At 45.9% G+C, this 26,413-nt stretch overlaps 1 protein-coding gene across 1 annotated transcript in view; it reads right to left on the reverse strand.

The window, feature by feature from the left end:
- XPOT (exportin for tRNA) overlaps positions 1-26,413 on the reverse strand; it is a 566,463-nt gene that overhangs the window by 353,254 nt on the left and 186,796 nt on the right. Inside the window, exons 7-9 of the mRNA XM_086919056.1 lie at positions 14,308-14,492; positions 7,299-7,467; positions 6,291-6,527 (exon numbers count right to left, since the gene is read on the reverse strand). Coding sequence (XP_086775182.1) covers positions 6,291-6,527; positions 7,299-7,467; positions 14,308-14,492 — 591 coding nt within the window. The remainder of the gene's footprint in view (positions 1-6,290; positions 6,528-7,298; positions 7,468-14,307; positions 14,493-26,413) is intronic.

Consider the following 26,413-nt stretch of genomic DNA (forward strand, 5'->3'; position numbering starts at 1 on the left):
GGGTGGCTCTGTGTGCGTGTGGGTGGCTCTGTGTGCGTGTGGGTGGCTCTGTGTGTGTGTGGGTGGCTCTGTGTGTGTGTGTGTGTGTGTGGGTGGCTCTGTGTGTGTGTGTGGGTGGCTCTGTGTGTGTGTGTGGGGGTGGCTCTGTGTGTGTTTGTGGGTGGCTCTGTGTGTGTTTGTGGGTGGCTCTGTGTGTGTGTGTGTGTGTGTGGGTGGCTCTGTGTGTGTGTGTGGGTGGCTCTGTGTGTGTGTGGGGGGGTGGCTCTGTGTGTGTTTGTGGGTGGCTCTGTGTGTGTTTGTGGGTGGCTCTGTGTGTGTTTGTGGGTGGCTCTGTGTGTGTTTGTGGGTGGCTCTGTGTGTGTGGGTGGGTGGCTCTGTGTGTGTGGGTGGCTGTGTGTGTGTGGGTGGGTGGCTCTGTGTGTGTGGGTGGCTCTGTGTGTGTGTGTGTGGGTGGCTCTGTGTGTGTGTGGGTGGGTGACTCTGTGTGTGTGTGTCTAGCTGTGTGTGGCGCTCTGTGTGGATAGTTTTCTTGTAGGTGGCTCTATGTGTGTGTGGCTCTGTCTGTGTGAGGGTGACTGTGTAGGTGGCTCTGTATGTGTGTGTGGCTCTATGTGAGTGGCTCTGTGTGGGTGGCTCTGTATGTGTGTGTGGGTGGCTTTGTGTGTGTGGCTCTGCGGGTGTAAATGCAAGAGGTCATGCATTTGCAAGCGATTCAGCTACTGGCATTGTAAATGACAATGCCATTTATTTATGATTTAAAAAAAAAATGACATGAGCAATGCCAATAGCTCTACCTTTAATAATGCAGAGAATGTGCTTCTGATGGGTGCTTCTGATGGGTGCTTCTGATGGGTGCTTCCGATGGGTGCAGTACTTCTGTGCTTCTGATGTGTGCTTCCGATGTGTGCAGTGCTTCCATTCTTCTTACGGGTGCTTCCAATGTGTGTAGTGCTTCTGATGCATGCAGTGCTTCCGTTCTATTTATGGGTGCTTCCGATGTGTGCAGGGCTTCCGTGCATCTGATGGGTGCTTCCGATGTGTGCAGTGCTTCTGATGGGTGCTTCTGATGGGTGCTTCCGATGTGTGCAGTACTTCTGTGCTTCTGATGTGTGCTTCCGATGTGTGCAGTGCTTCCATTCTTCTTACGGGTGCTTCCAATGTGTGCAGTGCTTCTGATGCATGCAGTGCTTCCGTTCTATTTATGGGTGCTTCCGATGTGTGCAGGGCTTCCGTGCATCTGATGGGTGCTTCCGATGTGTGCAGGGCTTCCGTGCATCTGATGGGTGCTTCCGATGTGTGCAGTGCTTCTGATGTGTGCTTCTGATGGGTGCTTCAGATGTGTGCAATGTTTCCGTTCTCTCTCACTACATCACTCTCTCTACCTCCCTACTCCACTCTATCTATCTCACTACCTCACAACTTCTCTCTCTCAAAACCTCACTACCTCACTCTCTATCTCACTACATCACTTCACTATCTCTCTAACTCACTACCTCACTCACTCTCTATCTCACTCCCTCGCTATCTTTCTATCTTACTAACTCACTTTCACTCTCTTTCAATACCTCACTCTCTCTATCTCACTACCTCACTCTCTCTCTACCTCACTCTCTCTCTCACTACCTCACTCTCTCTCTGCTAATGCTATAGGTCTCACATATGCAAACAATTCAGCTATTGCCAATAGAAATGACAATGCCATTTATTTAGGGATAAAAAAAAAAATTATGAGCAATGCCAATAGCTCTACCTATAATATTGCAGAGACCATTGCATTGTAAATGCTTGTCTGTATTGTTCAGGGAGGTGCTTCATATGTTCTACCATCTCCTCGAAGTGTTGATGGCATTGTCAGTTCAGTAGCTGCACTACATTCAAACTTTCGAAACATAAGGTCCATCCTTTTGCTCTCCTTGTCTGGAAGCAGGCCTGATGTAGGATGGATGTTGGAATGGGATGTTGGCCCTCATCTGTGCTGTTGATTTTATAACCAACTCAGCAGGTTCTGCGCCCTTTATATATGCTGGATCAATTTCCTCAACTTCTTTCTCGCTCTGGTCCTGAGGCGTGGAAGTTTTAGGAGCTATCCAAAAACCCTTTAGACTTTCATCAAAGTCCTTTATATGTAAAAGAGCAACCATGTCGGCTTTGTGAAGCCTCTTCTTCTCGATTACTTGCTGCTTTTCTCTTCGGGTCGCAGAGTCTTTCGAAGATTTTTCAGTCATCAAGCTTCGATGTTCTGATCGGGACCAGTTGATTTAGACGACATGTTATTGCTCCGTCCTTTGACGACTTGGATTCTTCAGGAGTGTTTCCTCCTGCAGTGTGTCCTTCGAGAGATCCTAGGGGCTCCTTGTCTCAGGCTGCCTCCGGATGGCGAGTGCTTCGGCGCTCTTGAGACCGTTTTTCGTGACTCAGGCATTTTCTTCAAGTACAATTAGTCTCTTACCTCTGATCTCTTTATCTTTTTGGCCGGCTGGCTTTATACGTCGAAGATCTGTGAGTCTGTGTCAACTGTTTCACCCTCGGCTTCTTCGTCGACTTTCTCCTTTTCACTTGAGAGATCCATGTCTCTTAGGTTTGGAGACATCTTTTGCCCCTGCATGTTGTGATGGGCTTTTTATTCTCGCTCTCTCACACTCTCTCTATCACTCTCTCTCTCACTCACTCTCACTGTTTTTGATGTGAACACGGAGCAGGCGCTGCAATCTTCGCTTCAGTGACCTCCAGGCAGACAGAAGTTGCAGATCGGGTGTTTGTCCCTGTGAGAACTTGTGGTGCCAATTCTTGCAGAACCGGAATGGGGTGTTCTGGATTAAGCCGCACAGGGAGCCCTGTAAACAGGCATATTCATTCTCCTGACTTCTACTGTACCTCTTTGCCAATGTTGTCATCTGATTTCGGTGAACTTTTCGGCAAACTTCTTCCTGTTATTGGAGATCCTTTAGTAGGCATCCAGACGCAATGATGACATGACGTGGCGGTGGTAAGATGGCTGCTTGCTGAAGCCGCTCTGCCAGCGAGTCTGCTCATCCGCTTACAATCCCATCCACAGCGGCCCATCCGTGGATATATGCAGCGGAATTGGACAGAGAACGCTGCAGTGATCTTCCTGGTCCCAGGAGCGATGTGCAGGCAGCTCTCCTGGGCCTGTAGATTGTGACCGACACCGAAGTTCTGAGGGCGCTTTGCAGCTGCAAGATGGCGGCTGGCATAATCGGCGAGGCTGCAGGGGCCCTGTGAGGGCACGGGCGGTCTCTGGCTGGGGCAGACCGCGACCCCCCCTGCCGATACCGGAAGCGGTTGGTGCTGGTGTGGTGAGGGCGCCAGGCAAGAACACTCTGGCTGCGGCCAACGTATGACAGGAGTACGGGAGCCTCCGTGCGCTAGTGGGGGACGGTCGCAAAAAGAAGCTGCAGCCACGTCAGGGCTGCCGGACCCGTTCATGAAAGCAGAGGTGAGCGGTGAGCCCCCTCTTCCTCCTGACCGGAGTTGTGTGTGTGATCCTGGCTGTGGGCGTAGCGACTGCTGCTGGCACTAGAGGAGCTGGAGCTGAGGCGGGCTGACTCTGTGAGAAGCTGGCACTGACTGGGGGCCTTCGCCTGCTGTGCGATGTGGAGTGTGGTGACCGTGTTGGAGCTGCTGGGAAGGTGAGGAGGGACCGAGCAGTACTTGATGCCCGCTGGATGTGCTGCCGGGGTATTGCTGCATGGGCTGCTATGTGACGTGGAGCAGCTGACTGAGTCTGTGGGCGCTGAAGACTGCCTCCCCCACGTCGGTGATGGCTGGTTGTATGGCCTGGTGGGGAGGGCATCAACGCTGGTCCTAGGGGCCACGTGAACGTGGTGGTGAAGATGGTGCACATAATAGACTACACAGGATGTGCTTGGTTGTGGGGGAGGTTGGAGCTGTTCTTTGGCTTGCATTTTCTGTTGATCTGGGAGCTGCCATTTTGTGTCGAGGTTGTTGTGACTCTTACCCTGGGCCCACCATCTTGTTGGCCTCGTCCGATTCCTGGATCACTGCTTGCCGCCGGTCCACGCCTTTAGTCGCCTGCCTGTCCATTGCCCCTGGATGGCCACCTCTGGGATGCTCGCTCTCCACCAGACATTAATGGACACTAATGAGGCTCCCTTATTTTCACCCCCACCTTGAGGTCCCCCAAATTACCGAGATGACCAAACGCAGTGATTGAATTTAGCACTGGACTTAGTGACTATGTGACCCCCCCTGGGTTTGGGTCAGCTTACTCCAATCTTTTTGGGCTCCCATGAGGTACCTGTCTTCCCCTGCCGGTCTGCCAGGAAGAATCTGCTTCCCATCCCCCTGTTTCTACTCCCCTCCCCATTTTCATCCATCCTCCATTGGAGACTTGTCCTTTATGTTTGTCTATGCAACTGTAAGTAAATGTAACCATGCAAAACTGGTATTCTTGTTATCCCTGACCTCGGAGACCTGAGCAACATGGCTGGTGCCTGGTGGAGCAGCTAGACAGCTCTAGAGGAGATTGGCTCTAGTTTTTCCCCTCAGCCGTCACCTACCCAGCCGGATATTGGGTACAGTTCTCCTGGTATTCCAGCTGTCTGTCCTTCCTCCCCCTCCCTCCGACGAACGACTTTAAAATAGTTTTCTGCCTGTGTTTTTACTATGATCTTGTAACAGATGTAATTTGTATCTTGTAACTCAATGTCCCTCATGTAAAGCGCTCCGATACCTCCAGGGCTAGCCAGCGCTATATAAAACTCTTCAAATAAATAAATAAGGTGGGAGCTTCTGGAGAAAGCAGTACAACATCAGAAGAAGCATCAAATAGGGTCCATCTACGCCCACCAGCTACAAAAGAGTGCACAATTTCGTAGCCAACCACTAAATGGCAAAATAAAGCACAGCATGTGAACCCAGAAAAGATTCACGCTGCAAAACAATACTGATTATGTTTGATATGCATCTTTGGCATTTGGCTCAGGGATCCGGAAGCATCCGGAAGCATCCCAAATGCTCCATGTCTGTATGGTTGAGATTTGAAGCATGCTCTCCCATTTGAGGTACCTTTGGCATCCGATAAAATTTCTAAAGAACATCTGGGACATTGGGAACCCAACGATTCCAACATGGTGCGTTTTCACTGATGAATACAAAGAACATGCGAGGGTTCCCTCTTGATTGTGACGTGCAGAGTCCAAGAACAGTGATCTCCTACTAGCAGCAATAAGAGTTGCCAACTCTCAATGGGCTGGTGCCGAATTCCTTTTAGCTAGTTCACTTACTTCCTGCTTGGAAGCCGAAGGGATCCTCCATTAAAGGTCACTACTCGGGCACTAACAGGAGTGAGCTCTTCAAATCCACAAATGAGTTACAGCACTCAGCAGATGATGGAGTCAGAATATGAAAAATGCACGATTTGTGTGGGTCATCCATTGGCACTCGCATTCGATAAACTGCCTAGAACCAGACAGTACGAACATGTGCAACAGAGGAAGGCAAATTCGTCTATTATTACCTACTGTGAATCAAAAATACACTTTCCAGGAAAGGGAGACAGCAAATGAAGCAAAGGTACCACACCATAGAATCAAAGCCTGGAGTCCTACATGCGTGGAGGAAGAAAACAGGAATTGGGTGTGATTGTTGGCGATATACAGGTAGGAGGTGCTATTACCACGAGTACCACCCACACTTGGTATGGAAAGTCTTAAGGATTCAGATCTTTTTGGAAGCTTTTATACGCGTGTTAGGAAGTGGAGAAAGCACAACAAGATATATTTGGTGCAAAAGTCACTTAAATCCAAAATATTCTTCAATAACGGTTACAAGAGCCAAACATAGATTCTTTCAGATATTTTCAAAGCCCCACATTAAAAATATCCAATTTTCTCAGTACTAACTTCGCAGCAGCTAGATGCATTCCAGCTCAAAACCAGTGATAAGGCATCACACCAAGTCACAGCCAAACTTCTGACACACACACATTTTTCAACAGTGTGAACCCACATTATGTTAATTTATTGAACCCACATCATCGCTATTCATTAAAATAACTTTATTGTGCTAAAGAATGACACCTAATGGTAAATGTGTATAGGCTTTGTTGTCACATTCATGTATGGATAATGAAAATGTAAACAAAATAAATATACAATGTGGTTTTCAAAATATGTTATACAATACTGATGACAGGCAAGCATTATTAAGGAAGAGAAAATTAAAAGATGCTAAAACAGTTACTATCAGTAAAAGATAACTATTTGTAACATTTTTCTTCGCCTTGGTTTAAAAAAATTAAAACATACTTGCTTCAAGATCTGCAGGTAATCGTAACAAAAACCAATTATGTTGGTAGAGATGTCATCGTCTTCATGTACAAGCAAACGCAGCATGAGGGGCACTTTACTTTCAATACTATGTAGGGTTTCCTGTGCACTCTTCAGATCACCATTTTTAATCAGTTTAGTCCAACTAATTATCAGTGATTGTCCCATTCCGTTCACAAGTTTGGAAAACCTGGCTAGAAAATCCACATCTTCCTCCTGCAACACAATAGCTACCTTTAAATATGAGGTTCACAGAAGTAAGCAAGACACAAGAAGAATAGGAATCTAGGAAGGTGAAGGAAGGCCAGAGCAGAAAACTATTTGGAGCATGTGAGTACTACATAGTATGTCAGTGTACTAAGAAACAAGTGCAGAATAACAATTACTACATCAATACATTATGCACAAAATATAGAGTTTTACCGTTGTAGAAATCAATGACAGCTTTAGAAACGTCACAAAGCACATCACAACCCTTCTCAATCATACTTGTCTGAAAGCAAAATTGGACATTTTTAAGTTAGGGTTCACTGACCAAGCCCCAGCAAGGAATAATGCCAAGAGGTATGGGTTGAGAACTACGTATTTTTTGTGGCAGTGTCCTACTAAGGTTGTGGAGAGAGCTTAGTGTTGTCCTGTCCAGCCTGTGTCCGGTTTAACAGAGGAAACAATCATGACCTATGTTTATTTTAATAGTTATAGAAAGTATCATAAGAAGCATCTGCCATGTAACCTTGAAACAGAAAAAAACATCCCCCATCGCTTGCTCCACATTGTGGCACTGTTTCCGACCTGAGATCTGCATCAAATCATCACAACCTAGGGCTCTGAAAGGGAGTTTTCCCTATATGTTGTCCAAAGGAATCCAGTCCTGCATATGCACTTTCAGCAACCTCTTCATATCAATTTCATAAAATTCTGAGGTCTTGAAGAAAAGGGAGTGAGTGACTTTTTGCATTGTTAGGCTGAGAAATGTATCAAACTAACCTGATCAATGCTGAAGAAACCAGATGACTCCATCACTCGACACAAAGACTCCACCAATTTGGTTTTATCAATTGGATCCATTCCCTTATTTACAATTTCAAACAAGCAGTCGCACGCTTCTTCACGTAGAACTTCTATGGACATGTGACTTAACAGCATATTAATAAACCTGCAAATAAAGCATACCAAAGATTCTGTTTTTAGTGAGTCACTTAAGTACTTGAAATATTTGTTGAACAGATTTGCACGTGAGCTAGGTATTTAATACAGATTGTGTGAAACCTAGAAGTTTATAACAATGACTACATACCGGCCATAAAAAAAGTCAAATGAAAATAAAAACAATGGCTTGTAACTGATCCTGCCTCCACGTTTGATATTAAAAAGAAGCAATGCAAAAGAAAAGGCTTGTTGGACATATCTCTATCTCTTGTCTTTCCACATAAGTTAGCACATTCTTATATCCATTTAGTTACTTTAACCGCATCGCTGCGGCGGTTATTTTCGCGCTACGCGGCTTTTTTCTAAAAGCCGCGTTAGATGACGAGCTCAGCTCGTCATCCGCACACGCCCCCCGTGGCTGATGCCGAGCTCAGCTCGTCATCAGCCTCGAAGGGGTTAAACTTTTAATTATCAAGGAATTTTAAAAAAAGCTAGTCTTCTCCAAGACTCCCCAGCTCCCCATCGCTGCTTGTCAGTTGCCTCCTCCTCCGTGCGCCTCCGCCCTCTGGACTGCTGTAAGTTAATCCTGCTCTGTGCGGGTTAGTCCTGGGTAGCTAGTCTTGACAGTCAGTTTTTGTTTTGTTTTATTGTATTCCTATTTAGTTATTAAGTTCATTTAGTTTTAGTATTTAGTCTATTTTTCTGCCTTTCCTTAGCCGGACTGGCACGGTTTCCCGCCACTTGCTACCCACGTCCCCAACACCCCTCCCAGGACCTACCTAAGGGAGACTGTAGCGGGGGCGTGCCAAAGGCTAGCCCGTCTGTGCCTAGCACCAGGAACCCTAGCCTTCCAGGCACCCAAAGGTACTCCACTGCAGATCTCCAAGCCCTGGACCTCGGACGCCGCAACAACTGCTGCCTCGCATCATCTCGTTCTACAGCAGAACCATTCACCTGCCACTGCGGCCTCTTCACCAGCAACGTAGCACCTCCCGCTCTCACAGAAATCTGTGCCATTCTAATTCCGCCGACCGGAACTACCATTGAACTACTAAAATCCCTCCTGATCAATGCGAGATCTCTGCACACACGCCACCGATGAGTGGGACACCCTCTCCACCCTAGCCCCTGATGCAACTTTCATCACAGAGACCTGGATCAACCCCTCTTCCACCCCGGCATGGCCACACAACGCCCAACGGCTGCAAGATGACAAACCACGACTGCACCAACAAACTCCAAGGGGGCATTGCCCTAATCCTCAAAGTAACAATCCGTTGCACCGCCACCAAAGACGACACCACACTGATACTTAAACATCTCAATTTCCAACTCAACACAGATGACAAAACAACTAAAGGCACCCTCGCCTACAGACCCCCTCAGGACCACGAACCAGCCACGCCAACGCCATCACAGACTTCATCACCCGAAACGCCATCGATTCCAGATACTACATCCTCCTCGCAAACCTCAACTTCCCTCTGGACGACCCCAAAGACACCAACTCCACCTAACTACTGGAACGAATGGCTAATATCGGCCTCACCTAGCTGGGTACAGACCCCCACACACAAAGCAGGACACACTCTATACCCCATCTTCATGTCCAGCAACAGAGTCAAATACAGCCATGCCACAGAACTCACTTGGACCGATCACGCCATTGTCCACTTCACCATCGCAGGATCACTGCGTAATGCCAATAACCCCACCAACTCCAGATTTTGAATTTTATTTGACAAGAAACATTGAAAGTGCATCTACAAACTTTACTAATGGAACTACAACTTATGAATTACAAGCTTCAAGCATCTACGTGACTATTCATGTACTACTTAAAGAAACTGGCACCCCAGCCCCACCAGTGACCTTGACACCGGTCAGCCTCCAGCCCGGGCGTGCCAGATTTTTTCTTTTAACCGGAGATCAGAGGTGATTGCCACAGTCCATCCCATCCCCGTCACCAAAATGTTGTGGATAAGGAATCCAAAGTGTAGACCAGGTGGTAGTTCCAAGTAGTTCCTTTATTAGTTTCAGTTATAGTTGTAGAAGATGAAGGTAGGATGGTAAATAAGATAGAAGTATAGGTGTACAGCCCCACCAGGAGCAGTCTCCCTCTGCTCAGCCTCTCATCCTCCAACTGACGCTCTCCACCAGTCCACACACCAACATTCTATGACATCATACATCATTCTCCTGCCATGCAGGCTGAACAGAGAGAGAGCATTGATGTGAAGAAAGAAGAGGGGAACTAACCATTACAACACTCCTCCTTCTGCAGCTGGAGCAAAGTGACACAGACCCAAAGCATGGACGCCCTCAACACGACTCAGCCCAATGCCACAACCAATCTGGAACAAGCAGTCCAGAACTTCAACACGTAGATCACCAACAACACCGATGACCGAGTTGCCCCCATCAAACCAGCCAAAACATGCAGATCCAACAAACAAGACAGTTGGTACACAGTCATGCAAGCCTTAACTACCAGTCGTCTGAACTACGGCAACGCACTGCACACAGAAGCCACCATGATCTCATTATTAGGCTCCAGATGATACAGAACTCAGTGCCAGACTGATCCTCAACCTGCCCAAATGGACTCACGTCAACCGACACCTGAGGAAACTCCACTAGATCCCTATCCAGAAAAGACTCCAAATCAAGTTACTGACACATGCCTACAAAGCCCTACACGACCAAGGACCAGCATAAATGTACCACCTCCTGAACGTCCACCAACCATCCAGAAACCTTCGCTTCACCTCCCTCGCCCTTGCACAGACCCCGCACATCCGCCGTAGCCCCAGTGGAAGACGCTCCTCCTCCCACTTCACCACCAGGTCCTGTAACGCCCTCCACCTTCACCTCAGAGCATCACCCTCACTGACTGACTTCAGGAAGAGACTCAAGACATGGCTTTTCGACTAAGCCCAGCAACCCAGCACCTGGATACCCTCAAGGGTGATAGCCTGCGCTTTGTAAGTATTGGTTGATTTAATGCTACCCTATTTGCTTTAACATATCGCACTTCATTTTATTCTCACTGCATCTAATACAAAAGCCTGTCTTAGATTACATTATGTTATAGCAATGTGATTGAAGGTAGAGATGAATATTGGACAGAGAAATGATCTGGGGACACTATACTGGTCATACTGACCTACTTTTAAACTTGCTTACAAGTTAGCTTTGCAAAACTATTTATTATCAATTCACAATGTTCCAAAATCAAACCATGTGTTGCGATCTACGGGTGGTTTGTTTTTTATTTTTAGCCTTTTTCTCCGATCAACTTTAACATAAAAATTCAAATAAATATGCATCTTTTGAATTGCATTTCCCAACTCCTGACACATTAGTTTAGCACTTACCAGGTATCATCTCATGAGGTGACTGATATCAGTGAAAAGTGGGAGAGAATAGTTACATAGGACTTGTGAAGACAAAATTCCGATCTCCAAAGAAAACAGCCATAGACCTGTATCACTTGTAATAACACTGGTGTCAGAAACATCAGGTAAAAGATAACTTTTTGTGATGATTTAATGGGCCTTCATACATTCTTTTTGAACACTATTGCTACTTGACCTATCGATTCAGCCAACAGCAAAGCCCTCTAGACCTTTCCTCAAAAGGCCTCCTTTTTTCTCAAACTGCAGCTGAAGGATCAAAGCTCCATAACGGATGGGAAAAGATGGCAAGGTGCGAGAACACTTCAATTGGTGTTACAGTTTACCAATGGAAGTAACCTAGCCAGACCATACAATGGTACGGATCAAAACACTTTTGAAATAAAGAAACATCAAAGCAGTACAATAACAGGAACGGAAGCCTCTTTGTAGGATGGAGATGCATTACACTGATTTTGCAAAACTGCTCTGCCAAATATGGCATTTCTGATTATATGAGATCTGTAAAATGGGGTTCATATGTACAAAGTCACCAATCAGCCATCTATACAGATCTCCACAGGAAAGTAAAAACGGGTGGATTCCCTCTGGCAAGATAGGCCTTCTCTTGGACGATACGTAACACTCCCTTATGTAATGTACAATCCATGGTTAGATGGGTTTCCTATCACTGGCTGGAATCCATAAAAGACATTCAAATTGAAGTTAGTCTGCTTTATCTAGTCAAAAATGAAAGTTTTTATAACATGCACCTGAAACATTTATGAAAACCTAAGGAAATCAGATCAATAGATACAGTTTGATTAAGATGGAACTGGGAATCCTCACTTAGGAATGAAAAGTCAAAACCACCAACTTAAAAGGAAGGTGTCAGAAGAAATCAAAGGGCAATCCTTACCCATTTAGGCTGAAAACACGGATATCAGTAAAACAGTTTTCGAAGAAGTATTGTTAAGGGCCATGCATCTAAACTCTAAAAGGGCCCATTACAAGTTTCCAGAACCAAATTAACAAACGTACTAAGAATTTCATGAAAATTGGAAGAATTCATATTTCAAGTCCCTTCCAAAAGCCCTTGACATCAGCAAGTAAAACCAACAGTGGCGGCCCATAGAAACCTTTTACTGCAAGGGGACAAGAGAGCCATGACAGCCAGGGGGAATACCAGGGAACTATATGGTGGGGCGGCTGGAATTGGCAGCCTACTCCAACGCAAACAGTCCATCAAATCTGGTAAGAGGACGTTTTAGCACTGGGATGGCTTGCAAAATTACATTAGAAACACTACTGTAGGACTCTGCCCTAATGCCGGATCGGACTAGGCTGCAGGGCTTTAAAAATTGGGGTCTCCTGTTCAACTCCAAGCTGGGGGATATCCGGGGTCTTGCAAACCTGCTGTAATTTGAGGAAATCCAGCAACAATACAAGTTCCATGACACCCAGAGTTTCAGTTATTTGCAGCTTAAACACACCCTCGCCCAATATGGACCCCTCCTTACCTCTGTTAACGACGTGCCCCTTTTGGAATTTAAACTCTTGGCGGCACCACTTCTGAAACATGCGGTTTCTCAAATCTACAGGACACTGCTAACTAACAGCCATGGCCCCCTTCAAATCCTTAGAAAAAAGTAGGAAGTGGCGCTCAGAACACTAGATAACACTGACTAGGGAGAAACCTGTAGCTACCACAGAGAGGCCAAATTTGATCAGGCTCTTGCTCTGCACAGGGCCTACTTTACCAGAATAAGATTACACAAGTTGGGAAGAGTGGACAGTGATAAATGTCTTTGGGGATGCCATATGTCGGCCTCTTTGGTCCACACCCTGTGGGAGTGCCCCATAATCAAAACCATTTTGAAGCAGGGCAGCTAATGTCGTACATGATAGGGGAATAAGTGAATTGTAGACCAACCAATTTTAGGGGCCCTGATTACTAGGAGTGACCAAACATCTCCCAAATATGCACTGTTGTTCTGCAATGTTGCTTGATGATGGTGAATATGGGCAATGTTCAATTGTGGGGTTGTGGAAAGATTCCTGGGGGGGGGGGGAACACTGGATACAAAACATTGATTGGTGCATGAGAATGGAAAAGACTACCAACTGGGCTGGTGGACGTCCCCAAGAGTTAACCAAAGTGTAGGGTCCATGGAATGACTCAAGAGACAATGCCCAAGTGTGTGATAAACCTCCTGCAGAAATTGTATCTTCGCCCCACAACGGTGGACGGAGATCCGCTGGGCTGTTCGGGACATGGTCACACCCTGGTTTTGAAAGATTCCTGCCATGACCTTTGTTTGCCACTGACCTGTGGGGATTCTGGCTAGAGGGGCTACAGAGACCCCATCTCTGTGTGTTGTAATGTGTTGTGTCATGGAATTGCCTTTGACTGGCTTTGTTTAGCTTTCCCAGGTTTTATTAATAAAAAGTAGTTTAAAAAAAACAGTGGCAGCCAAAGCCTTTTCCTAAATGTTAAAATGAAACATAGGGGAATATTGACAGAATTTAAGCAAATATCAGACTTAGCTATGTGCAGACAATTTACCTAAAATGTGTTAGACTCAACAACGTTCTACATACAACTATTAGTAACTTGTATTAATGTAGAACAGTCAACAATTTTTGCGAAAGGCTTCATGACTCATTGGGGAGACCAATGAAATTTGAAGGTTTTCAATCTTTAATGGATGTAAAGCTCTAACTTACGAGGATCCAATCGGACACACTGACCATTACTAAAATAACTACCACCACTTACTGTAATTAGGAGGGCAGTGTCCAAATTCCAAAGAGATGTTTTATCATGGGTTAAAGAGATATTTATGGTAGACCTTATTCTCCATATGGGGAGTGGATATATGGATTGTTGTAGTTGTGTAATTGCTAGACTTTGATTACTGTGAATTTAGAGACTTTGGAGAAAGTTTTAAATGAGGTCACCTGGCAACTACATTTTGGATCAGATGGATCACAAGTGAGCAATGGCCTACACACTTTATATTTAAAAAAAAAAAAAAATAATATACATACATACGAATACATAATATATATACACCTACATACATACTTTTAGTTCTCTTCTGGTGAAATATCAATTGAGGAGCAACACTGCAACTCAACAGCTATCTTAGCAACGTTCGAGATGTAGGATTGCTTTCCCGATGTTTTGACGTTTAATATGTATTTTCATAGGTACTTAATCGAAGCTCGTGTGTGTTGTAAACACAACTCAAACAATGAAAAAGGAGTGTAAATTTTAGGCACAGAAGGCTCAGTTTGATTTCCTGGGTACTTTGCGTGGAATAGCATTATAACTTGTGCCTGCTTAAAATTCACATGCCATTTAGTAACCTGATCTCTACATCATTTCTTCCCTCATTTCTCTGTCTAAATCCCCTTTCTTCATGCTTAGGCATAGCATAGATTCATACCTGTCATTAGCTATGAGAGTTAAATCGATCCAAGAGACATAAGCACCTATCACTTCAAGGCACTGGCAGGTCACCTCTGAATTTGTGTGTTGAGAAGTCTGGAGTATTTGGTACCAAGATTCCACCAGATTTGGAATGCACTGTTCTCTCATGGTGTCCTTTATTAAAGTATTCCTACGAGATTCCTAGAAAATAAAAAAAGGATTTAAAATACATTTCACTTTTACATCACTATAATAGTCAAAGTGCAGCTCTGCATGTTTCAATATTTAGAAACAGCAAGCGGTCGCTGACAATACTTCAATGTGACTCTCCATTAAGTATCCAGAAAAATCAACATTTGTGAATAAACCACTTTTGTATTAAACAGCCCCTGAATGCAGAAAGAAACCATCCTTCAGATTCTACTCAACTCACTTTTTCACATTTTTAAAGCGCACCATTCTATTAGAGATATTTACCCTAGAAAAGAACTGTTGCGATATGCAAATTTCCTTTGCCAACCAACTGGTACTAACATGTGTGAATTCTCAAAAGTGACTCACCTAAATACCCATCTCCTAATTGTGGATCTCTTGGGTATATTTAGAATAACAGACATGTAGGTAGCACAATGTAAAGTATATATGCCTACTCCTCCCATGCATAAACAGGCACCAACACTTGCTGGATCCAGTATATCAGAGTTTAGTGCTGTGTCACCACCATTACGGCAAGATAAAATGTGTGCCTGGTTAAAAAGGAAGGAAGAGTGAGTGAGTGAGTATGTGTGTATATGTATATATGTGTATATATATATATATATATATATATATATATATATATATATATATATATATATATATATATATATATATATATCACGCTCACAGGTCTGCCACACAAATGAGGGAGCACTCGAGGCAGCCGAGAAGGTTAGACCTTTAACCTTTAATTCATGGTATGAACAGCAAACACGCATAGGTTTTAATAACAGCAGTTCCTTTGTTTCGCCTTACGCGTTTCGAAATCTTTTCTTCTTCAGAGGCTATTGGTACGAAGAATACGTGCACACTCCCACGCACTGGCTAAGGAGACAGTGTTCTGCCCCTCAGCATTGTGGGAGTTGAAGTATTGTAATTCCTGAATGGATGCACTTTCTTATCTGCATTTCACTCTGTATGAGTCCAAGCTCTGGATGAGCCCCTACGCGTGCCTCTGTTCTCATCCAGCTCGCGATGCTCCACAAAGAGGTAGGAGATCCATCCTCGGGGCCCCCGCCTTTAACCGGATTTGGAAACAGCAGGCAGCTATCAGCTCATACTGGAAATAAAGGTTTGCCACCTTTCGCCTGTGTCAGAGTGCAACTCAATTTGCTGGGCAAACGGAGCGTGAATACTAGGCGGCTGCCCAAGTCGCCGAGTTGCACCACCCCAAGTAACGGTGGGGGCCACGCGACTAGGAAGTTGCCGAATCGCATCGTGGGACACCGGCTAGGGATGAGAGCTGGCACTTTTGGTTGGGGGCCCATCTAAGGGCGCGAACTGTTTTCTCCAGAAATAGTGCGTGATATGACAGGACTCTGTCACACCTACCTTGCCTGCCGTGACTGGGTCGCACTGCTGTTTGACCTCTACTGCTGTTGCTGCTCGCGGAACCCGCTTCGCGGGTCCCGCATCGCCCTGGGACTTGGGCTGAAGTTCTGGATATCGCCTGTGAGTAAGGATCTGGGCAGGAGGGCTGCGAGCTAAGGGTTGTGGACTCACTCTCCCAGGAGTCCAAGGAAAACCCGCGCAGACGCTCGGTAGAAAGCCTAAAAAATAGATTAACCGATTCACCTGTGTTGATTAGTCCTACTGTGGAGGGTACCTCCATTGAGAATGTCTGTACTCTCACTCAGGATAGCGTTCCCTTAATATTTAGAGAGGGTACGTCTACGAACGAAACTGAACCCCAAGACACAATTAATATATCGACATCTAACGCTACTTATCCCAGTATAACTAAAACCATAGTCATAACCAAGGCACAAATAACCCCCACCCCTAGGCAAACTAAAGCAGTAAGAAATAGGGCAAAGAAAGTCACGCCTGTTAAAATGTATGGCCCTCCACCCAATAAAAAAAGGCGGAAAAGATCCAACTTACCTAAGAGGAAAATTAACCATGCTGATTTTGGTATTAAAAACGATGCTAGTAATGGAGGAGAACGGGTACAAGTAATAGATAAAGGAAGGATAGCTACACCATCTATACATTCTTGCCCTACCCCCAAAGTAGCTCAGGTCAGCTCTACCCCTGATAATCCTCCTGTTGTCGTGACACCACATGAATCTCCAAATGGCGCCCTAATCGATAGCATAGAGTCCATAATAAGGGTCTATACTTTTGCTATCGTAGAAAGACTTAATAAATTGGATGATAGACTCGGGAAGATAGAGCGAGAACTGGGTAGCAAGGTAGCAATCACTAAGGTACCATCTAATCCTGCTATACAAATTTCCTCCTTACCAACCTCTTCAGGTACCCCAGTTATAATCCCTACATCTGTCCCTGTCCAGACTACCACCTTGCCTCAATCTTTACATACCGTGAGGGAAATTATACCTAAAGGTAATCCTGTTTTATCAAAGAGTAAACCTACTTTGCCCCCTGCGGTAACGGTCAGTGGACCGACAAATAGTTTAGGTGAAGCATCTGGGAATCAGAAGAGGGATGGGGGAATGGGCGACCCCCTCGAGGTAACTATAATAAGAGCCCCCTTCCAGAGCTGTACCTTTCGTGGTGGTTCTTACCGGGGTGCCAGAGTTAGAGGCGAACAAACGGGAGGGTTTTGCCCAGTTAAAGAATAAAATAATGCACTGGTTAAGTTTGTATAGACCTATAGCAAATAACATCAATGGCGAAATTGTCCACGTTCGCCGTTTCCCCTGGCTGGGAGGAAGACCCAAAGACATAGAGGGCGACATAGTGGTCATAAACTTTAGAGACCAGAATGCTGTTCATTTTATACTTAACTGGGCCTCCGATCACGATAGTAATCATATCACCCCTCGCCCTCTCACTTATTTCTATCCTCGCTCAGTGGTGTTCCCACCCCACCACCAATTTCGGTCAGTCCCCCCCCCTTTACCAAGGCAAATGTATCCAAATCCATACTGTCCACCCGTTTATAATAATGGTTTTTCATTTAATGGTCATCATTCCACAACAGTAGCAGACCCGCATGGGTGGAACATTGTGGCCCCAAGGTATAATTCCCTAACACACAGGAGAATGGATCACCTTAAACCCTTCACGCCCCTAGAGACCACCAATAGGTTTGACGTGTTTAGTGGCCTGGAAGACTGTGATTGATGCCAACAAGCCATGGGGGAGGTGGGCGAGGGAATATGTGGTGATGCAGGGGGAGATATGAGTTCACGTAAGGGGGCAAGAGGCTCTACTGAGGACAACCTGCCCAAAGGGTATAATGCTGCCCGTTATCCCAGTTGCAATATACTTAATAATGGGCAGACTCATTGCAACCCTGACTCCTTTACCCCGAATGACGGTACCATAACACCCATAGGCCCACCGATGTGTGTTAGTATTCCCCGGCTATCTGATGACCCCGTGATCGGGGATGTAACTCCGCTCCACATGCCCCCTCTACCCAATGAGGCCGTAAGTTCAATAGAGAAGGGCTATAAGGTGGCGAGTTGGAATATTGCTGGGTGGAACAACAAGTTAGATTGTTTAGGGTGGCTAGAATCTATAACCCAATTTGACATTTTATGTCTCCAGGAGACCTGGGCGGCCGAAGACGTCTACCTTGATGGGTATGCTGCCTATAATTGTCATGCACAGCCATCTAACATGGGTAGAGCCAGCGGTGGGTTGGTGATACTGCTTTCTGTGATGCTGCCGGTCCAAGTGAAAATCCATCTGACTGTTGGTTTGCATTCGCAGTTGTTATGGTTGCAACATAGGAATGGGCGAAATGTCTTAATAATAAACCACTATAACAACGTTTTTAACCACTCTAATACTGTTATGGTTTAAGAACTTGATGCCGAGGTGGAAAGGCTGTGTGGCCGTAGTGGAGTGTCTTTTGAAATTCTGTGGGGAGGTGATTTTAACATTTACATGTGTCCCTTTTCTGGCAAGAGGGTGTGTGGGTATGATGGGGAGGTTGGGGAAGATCAGACCCACTTCCTACATTCGGCCTATGGTGACTCTTTAAACACACTCATGCTTAAACTGGATTTATGTATTATGCTACCTGGCGTAGACAGTGAGGGAAATCCGGTACCAACCTTCATTGGTAGGAACTGTGCGACGGTTATCGATTACCTCATCGTCTCTTCCAGTATTATGGCTCTGTGTATTTCTCCAGTAATTGTAGACTTAGCCCTTAGTGACCACAACTGTTTAACAATGTATCTTTCCTTGTGGGGGGATAAGTTAAAGGTGTCGCATGGCACAGTGACAGACGTAGTTCCACACAGACTAAATGGCCCAAGAATTAAATGGGGCAGGCATAATGAGGAACGCCTACTATGTACTATAGTATCAGCCTGTTTGGATGAGGTAGAATGCTGTCTTGAACCCGACAAAGGTAGTGCCGACATCCTAGCTAGTTTTGATACCATTAAAAAAAAAATTGCAAAAATCTTAACTGGTTCAAAACCTAAAGGCCCTAGGACCACTAGTGGATGGTTTAATAAGGAATGCACAAAATACCTACAAAAACGTAAAGCCGCTCTTAATTGTAAACCCAGGGATAAGGAAGTAGTCAGGGCCCTGAGAAGGGAATATACAATCCACCTGAAGGCCAGGAAACAGGAATTAAGGGAAGAGGCCTGGAACAACCTGACAATGGCAGTGGATCTTAAGGATGCCAAGCTTTTTTGGTCCACGGTCAACAGTCCTTTTCTTCAAAATGACGAAGCCCCGGTATTGTCTGCTCTGGTGAGCGAAGAACAATGGGTTGCTCATTTTTCCAGCATTTTTAACCCCGATGGATTAGTTGCAGGGGGTGATAGGGAGGCTATGGTTGCCACCCCCTTACCTCTTAAAATCACAGTCACCGAGGTGGACGCTGCCATCCGGTGTAGTAAGGGGGGGAAGGCACCGGGCCCCGATGGGGTACCCGTTGATCTTTATAAAGCCGAGGTTTCCATTTGGAGTCCATTGCTGACTAAGGTGTTTAATGCAGCAGCAATGACAGTGGCTCCACAGGCCTGGGGGGAGTCCATCATTATCCCTGTTTACAAAAAAGGTGCGAGAGGAGAGGCAAAAAACTATCGTCCGATTTCTCTCCTTACTGCCTCCTTAAAAATTATGAGTAGGGTATTACTGAGTTGTTTGGAGGACTGGGTTGAAGAAAAAGGTGTCCTTGCGGACTCCCAGTTTGGATTCCGTAAGGGGTTAGGCACAATAGAACAGTGCATAAACCTGGACCTCATCATAGGCAAATATACACGTGCTAAGCAAGGCTCGCTGTTTCTTTGCTTTGCTGACCTTTCCAGTGCCTTCGACCTGGTTGACCATGGTCTTTTGTGGTCAACCCTACTGGATATGGGAGCCCCACGGGAAATCATTTACTTCTTGGCCCAATTATACAGGAACTTGTCGGCTAAGATACGTTATGGGCAATCGGGAGAGTGTACACCTAGTATTCTGGTAGGCTCCGGTATTAGGCAGGGATGTGTCCTTGATCCTCTTCTTTTCTCCCTTTTTATCAATGCAATTGAGTTTGAACTACGGGCTGTCAGTGCTGACGCACCGACCGCCGACGGCCTCTCCATCCCGATATTGCTCTATGCAGATGACGCGGTTCTGCTTTCGAGAACCCCTCTCGGGCTGCAAAAACTCATGGACAAATTTGTGGATTTTATCAACGGGAGAAAATTAAAAATTAACAATTCAAAAACTTTTATAATGGCCTGCGGTAAGAAAGTCAAAAATCTAAGACCTTTTACAGTTACGGACCAAATAATACAAGTGGTTGACAAATTTTGTTACTTAGGTATCACTTTTAATAGTGGGGGGATGTGGGCGTCCGAAATGACCAATGTAAGAGCCAAAATGGCCAAGTGTTCCTTTGGCATATTTAAGTTTGCATCTAAGCTAGGCTCCAGGCGGATACCCGACATGTTGTACTTATATCGCCATAAATGTGTTGCCCTGGCCCTCTATGGCTCAGGTATATGGGGCCATTGTAATCATAATATGCGCCATGTGGAGGAAAATAAATTTGTCAAAAAACTTCTGTGTTTACCATCCTCTGCTTCAACTAAATTGATCCATCAGGAGGTTGGTCTGGAACATCTTTCTGATTTGATCAGTTTAAGACCACTGATAGTATGGAGATCTATATGGATTAAGGAGCAGACGGGGTTCACAAAAAAGATTATTTTAGACTGTCTCCACATGGAAAAATGTTCCCGTATTCCCTGGCTTAATTATATCATTCGTGTATTTAAAGATGTCTTTAATCTTGCTGTGTGTGATAACCCACTTTGTGTTATAGACATCCCTAAGCTTAAACACGAATTTCGGAGGGCTAGTATGGTAAAGCGCAATGTAGCTACCTCTAAGTTTTCTACACATGTTTTTTACGATAGATATAACATGGCAGAATCGGGATTCGCAGGATACCTTAAAATGGTTACCATTCGTTCCCACCAATATGTTTTGACTAGATTGCGGATGGGGACTGTTCATTTGCTTGTTGCATATCCTCATATGAAGACTTACACTACTGCCCCCTGTCCATGTGATGGGACTACAAAGCAAAGCTCGGAGCACTTCCTATTGTTATGCCCTTTTTATCTTCATCTCCGTAAAACATACTTGAAACCACTTTTTAAAAAATATAATGTATCCACTATTGTATCTGCTATGAGGCTTTTATTCGGACTTGGTTCGCAGGACATCTGCTTTTTTACTGCTGTATTCATTCTGAAGTCGGTACGCTGGAGGAATAATATGCTCCTAGATACATGATTGTTCTTAAATTAGCTGTACCTATATGTTTTTTAACTATTTATGTATGTATGTACTTTTATGATTATTATCAACAAATGATCGAATACAGTTTTTTGAATTGAATTGACAGGACTCTGTATACCACAATGCTTTTCTGGTTAAGGAACCCGCCCATCTGGGGGCGTGTAAAGTCGCATTGGACTAAGAGGAACAGAGTCCTAAAGCACACATCGATCCTGTGAAAGCCTCTGATGAAGGAAGTCGTATCTTCTAGAAACGCGTCAGGCATAACGTACGGGAGAGACTGGATTTGGAAACAGCAGGCAGCTGTCAGCTCATACTGGAAATAAAGGTATGCCACCTATCGCCTGTGTCAGAGTACAACTCAATTTGCTGGGCAAACGGAATATATATATATATATATATATATATATATATATATATATCCATCCAAGCACCTTCCTCCGTGAAAAGCAAGACGAGGCCACAGCAGGGGAACCCTGTGGAGCCAGCTTTATTTGAAAGACACCCGTTCCGGCAGATGTATTTCGGCGTGAGTATGCCTTCTTCAGCACCTGGGGTGTGTTGAGGGTGCAGGCGCTAATGAGCAGGTAAAATACCCCGCCCACCCCTCAAAAATGTGTGCCTGGTTAAAAAGGAAGGAAGAGTGAGCGAGTGTGTGTGTGTATATATATATATATATATATATATATATATATATATATATATTACCTACTGGCTATCGCCAGTAGGTATATATAGTTAGGATTAATTCCCTATGGCATTTCTGAAAATTCTATGTCTAATAACTTTGGCGTTTGTGGACGGAATCGGCTGAAATTTTCAGGAGCAGCCCCTGAAAATTTGGTGGGGTTTCGTCAAGGGGGGGCTGAGAAAAAAGGGGGGTCCCAAAACGCGTTTTTTACATTGAGTTTTCCATAGGGCGGTTGGACTCACTTTTAGCTCGAACGGCTGAATGGATTTGCACGAAACTTGGCAAAATTGTAGGGACTGTTAGCCCGATGTGCCTTTGCTAGGTCTCAATATATGTGCTTCAGTGAATTTTGAGAAATTAACGTTTAAATCAAGATATATATCTGTAACAGCGCTCCGGGCAGCGATCCGGTTCGCTTACTTTTCGCGTTTCGGAACTTTGCGCGCAGAAAGCTGATTGGCCCTCCGGTGTCTGTCAACATTCTAAACAGTCCGGAGCGGCCGCCATCTTGTCTCTCGGTAGGATCGAGAGAGAAGAAGAGGTGAAAAACGAAAGGGGAATTTAATGAAAGGGGGCAAGGTATCCCCCTCTTGACCCCCTAGGAATGTTGTTGGGGTTATTAAAGGGTCCCGTGGGGAAAAGAAAAAAAAAAATGATTTTTCACGGTAGAAGCGCTTCACGGGCCGCGAACTGGGCCGCAAACTGGTAGCGAAACGGGAATTCGCCATTTTGTGCTTCGTTAATTAAATTATTAGGTATAAGGGGGTGCGGGAGACGTATCCTAATCCCCTATGTTTCCTGAGGGTGGCTGAGGAGGCTGATATATGTTGATACATCTCTTCCAGCGGCTGTGCGTGAGCTTTTTTTTTTTTTGCTGCGTGACAGTCCGGAGCGGCCGCCATCTTGTCTCTCGGTAGGATCGAGAGAGAAGAAGAGGTGAAAAACGAAAGGGGAATTTAATGAAAGGGGGCAAGGTATCCCCCTCTTGACCCCCTAGGAATGTTGTTGGGGTTATTAAAGGGTCCCGTGGGGAAAAGAAAAAAAAAATTATTTTTCACGGTAGAAGCGCTTCACGGGCCGCGAACTGGGCCGCAAACTGGTAGCGAAACGGGAATTCGCCATTTTGTGCTTCGTTTTAATTGTTTAGAGACAAAAATTATCGCCGCACATCGGCCACAATGCATGAGTATCGTTGAAAAGTCAGCGATATTCATGCATTATCCAGCAAATGCTCTTAGCCGTGTTATCCACCTTCCATTGGATAACATGGTTAAAAACTGCTCTGTGCGTGAGCTTTTTTTTTTTTTTTTTTTTATTTGCTGCGTGACGTTTGTTAACGTTCGATTCGATGGAAATCAGGAAGTGTTGACCACCATTTTGTCACTGCGAGTAAATATTTTGTTATAAATGAATCCTTATTGAAAAACATTGTCTGCGCCATCTTGCCTTTTTGTCCAATGCCACAATTTTGTCGTGCACGGCAGCCATTTTAGATGCCTTGACCAGGCCCACTCTCTGCACGCCGCCGATCCTCAGCATGGCTCCCCACCCTCGCAAGCATCTCCCCCACGCACTGGTCATCCCCGCTCTCTCTCTCATGCATGGGCCATATACTTCCCCCCATCTGCGCTGCTCTTCTCTGAGAATCACACCCTGTGCCCTCCCGACACCTCTCTTTCACCCTATTCACTACCGCACCCTCTGACACTCCTCTTCCTCTGTGTCCGATTGTCCAGGCCGGACCTGACTACTGATTTCAGTGCTAGTCTCCCGCCTCCCGATCTCTGCAAGCAAAAACCCGGGGGCATATTACGAACAACTAGCGATAATTTTTGTCTCTAACTTGTTTAGAGACAAAAATTATCGCCGCACATCGGCGATTTTTATCGCAGATAAACCTTGCTATTATCGCAGAAAAGTCAGCGATATTCATGTATTATCGAGCAAATGCTCTTAGCCATGTTATCCACCTCCCATTGGATAACATGGCTAAGAACTGCTCAGGGCAGGTGTTAGATTTTGGAGATATTCGCGCTTAGCGCGAATATCTCCAAAAGTTGGTAATAGAAGATAGCGATGTTAGGGACTGTTTCCAGTCGCTAACATCTTGGCACGCCACTTTGCATGTCATTAGTGATAAGTATCACTGACATGCAAAGCGGGGCCCAAGATGGTCGCTATCTCCTTTTAGCTGTCACTAACTGGTGTTAGCGACAGCTTGGTAATAGGGAGATATTTTTATCTCCGCTTTCTTGGCTTTTAAAGCCAAAAAAGCGGAGATAAACCCCCTTGATAATATGCCCCACGATTCCTTGGGGGTTTCAGCTGACAGGGCTTGGTATTGTGTTACATGGTAATTTTTCCAGGAAACGTCAGAGGGTCGATGCAGGGGTTCTAGAAGAGGTGATAAACCATTTAAGCCTCATGAACAAGCGCATGGTCTTTTAAAGATTTGTGAAGTACTCGGGGCGGCGGTGTGTGTGTGTCCTCTTTCAGGAGCGGGCGGGGGGGGGGGGCACTGCCAGCAACTTGCCAGGTCAGGTAGTGTTCAACACGTGCATCACCCTTTCTCTGCCTGCTATTGCGCTCCATGCTTCGGAAAGGTAAGAAAAAGAACGTGCATTTGAGTTTGAAATGTCCGATCCTGCAGCAGCACACTTCCAAAGCCCACACATGACAATAACCCGATTCAAGGCCCCATTCACCCGTTTTAAAAAAAATAGATAACACTCCAACAAAGTAAGATTATAAAACTTTATTAACTATTAACTATAACGAACGGAACAAAAACTAAAAACATTTAAACATTTTTCAACACAAAAAGCAACAATGGTTAGAAGCTGTCTTTTGTGCGAATAGTCCCAAGGCAGCACAACGTGCAGAGTTCTGGACGGCACCCAGGTGATGTCGCCTGGGTGCCGCACTGGTTTTGGGATCCTACAATGCAGCACAGAAAAACAGCGTGGGGCGTCCCGGGTGGTGCGGGGGGAGGCCTCGTCAGTAGCAGTCTGTTGTGCGAATAGTCCCAAGGCAGCAGAACGCGTTGAGATGTTGATGGGACTGTGTCCAGTGTCACATGGCTGACACAACATGTACGACAGGCACCCAGGTGATGTCCAGTAAACTGCCGCACTGGTTTTGGTATCCTACAATGCTGCTCCGAAAATTGGCGTGCGGCGGCCCGGGGGTGGGGGAGGCGGCGTGAATGGGCCTCCCCAGGTGGCGGCCATCTAGCTGAGTTGCGCTCGCTCTTGCGGCTACAGCGTCTCGCTCACCATGTTGTTGAGTTGCTTCCACTCTTGCAGTGCAGCGATAGGCGGCTGCCACATGGCTCTTAAAATGGCGGACGGCTCCTCGGTTTTGGGGCTGGTCCACTGAAATGGCCCTGGGACACCTTGGAACTCGGACGCTTGCCTGCTAGGGCTTGGGCTCCATTCTCGAAAAGCGTCCCCTCAGCCGTGAAGATTCTACAAAAGTCTTGGGGGCCCCCGACTCCCGCAGGCTTCCGGTGGGGAGCGGCTGCCATGATTGCTCGCGGAATGACCACGACGGAGCCACGAGATGGTGGTGCTCTCATGCTGACGCCAGCTTCAGTCTGAATGATCCAGAAACAAGGTGGGGCTTTCATCGTTTGGGAAAAAAAACATGTTCTAAACCAATGAAAAGTGTTATTTTCAGGTCATATGACCAAGCCTTCCATCTTTAGGAAACCAAAAGTAAAATGAACCAATGAAAAGTTTTATAAACAAGTCACATGACCTGTTATGCGGCATAGGGCTACAAAAAGCGTAGAAAATCCGTTGGCACGTGAGGCGGCGTCAGTAGCGGACCGATGTGCGAATAGGCCGAAGGCAGCACAACGCGCCGAGATCCGGATGGCACCGAGGTGGTGTCCAGCAAATTGCCGCACTGGTGTGGCCATCCTACAATGCTACGCCGAAAGACGGCGTGTCCAGCTGAGTTGCGGTCACTGTTGCGGTACAGTGACTCGAACGCGCCGAGATCCGGATGTCACCGAGATGGTGTCCAGCAAATTGCCGCACTGGTGTGGCCATCCTACAATGCTGCGCCGAAAGACGGCGTGTCCAGCTGAATTGCGGTCACTGTTGCGGTACAGTGACTCGAACGCGCCGAGATCCGGATGGCACCGAGGTGGTGTCCAGCAAATTGCCGCACTGGTGTGGCCATCCTACAATGCTGCGCCGAAAGACGGCGTGTCCAGCTGAGTTGTGGTCACTGTTGCGGTACAGTGAGTCGAACGCGCCGAGATCTGGATGGCCCCGATGTTGTGTCCAGCAAGTTGCCGCACTGGTGTGGCCATCCTACAATGCTGCGCCGAAAGTCGGCGTGGGGTGCCCCGTTGGCTTATGAGGTGATGTCAGTAGTGGACCGATGTGTGAATAGGTCGGAACCAGCACAAGGCGCCAAGATCCGAATG

The sequence above is a fragment of the Lissotriton vulgaris genome, chromosome 1_1 (assembly GCF_964263255.1).
Source record: "Lissotriton vulgaris chromosome 1_1, aLisVul1.2, whole genome shotgun sequence".
In the NCBI taxonomy this organism is placed as follows: domain Eukaryota; kingdom Metazoa; phylum Chordata; class Amphibia; order Caudata; family Salamandridae; genus Lissotriton; species Lissotriton vulgaris.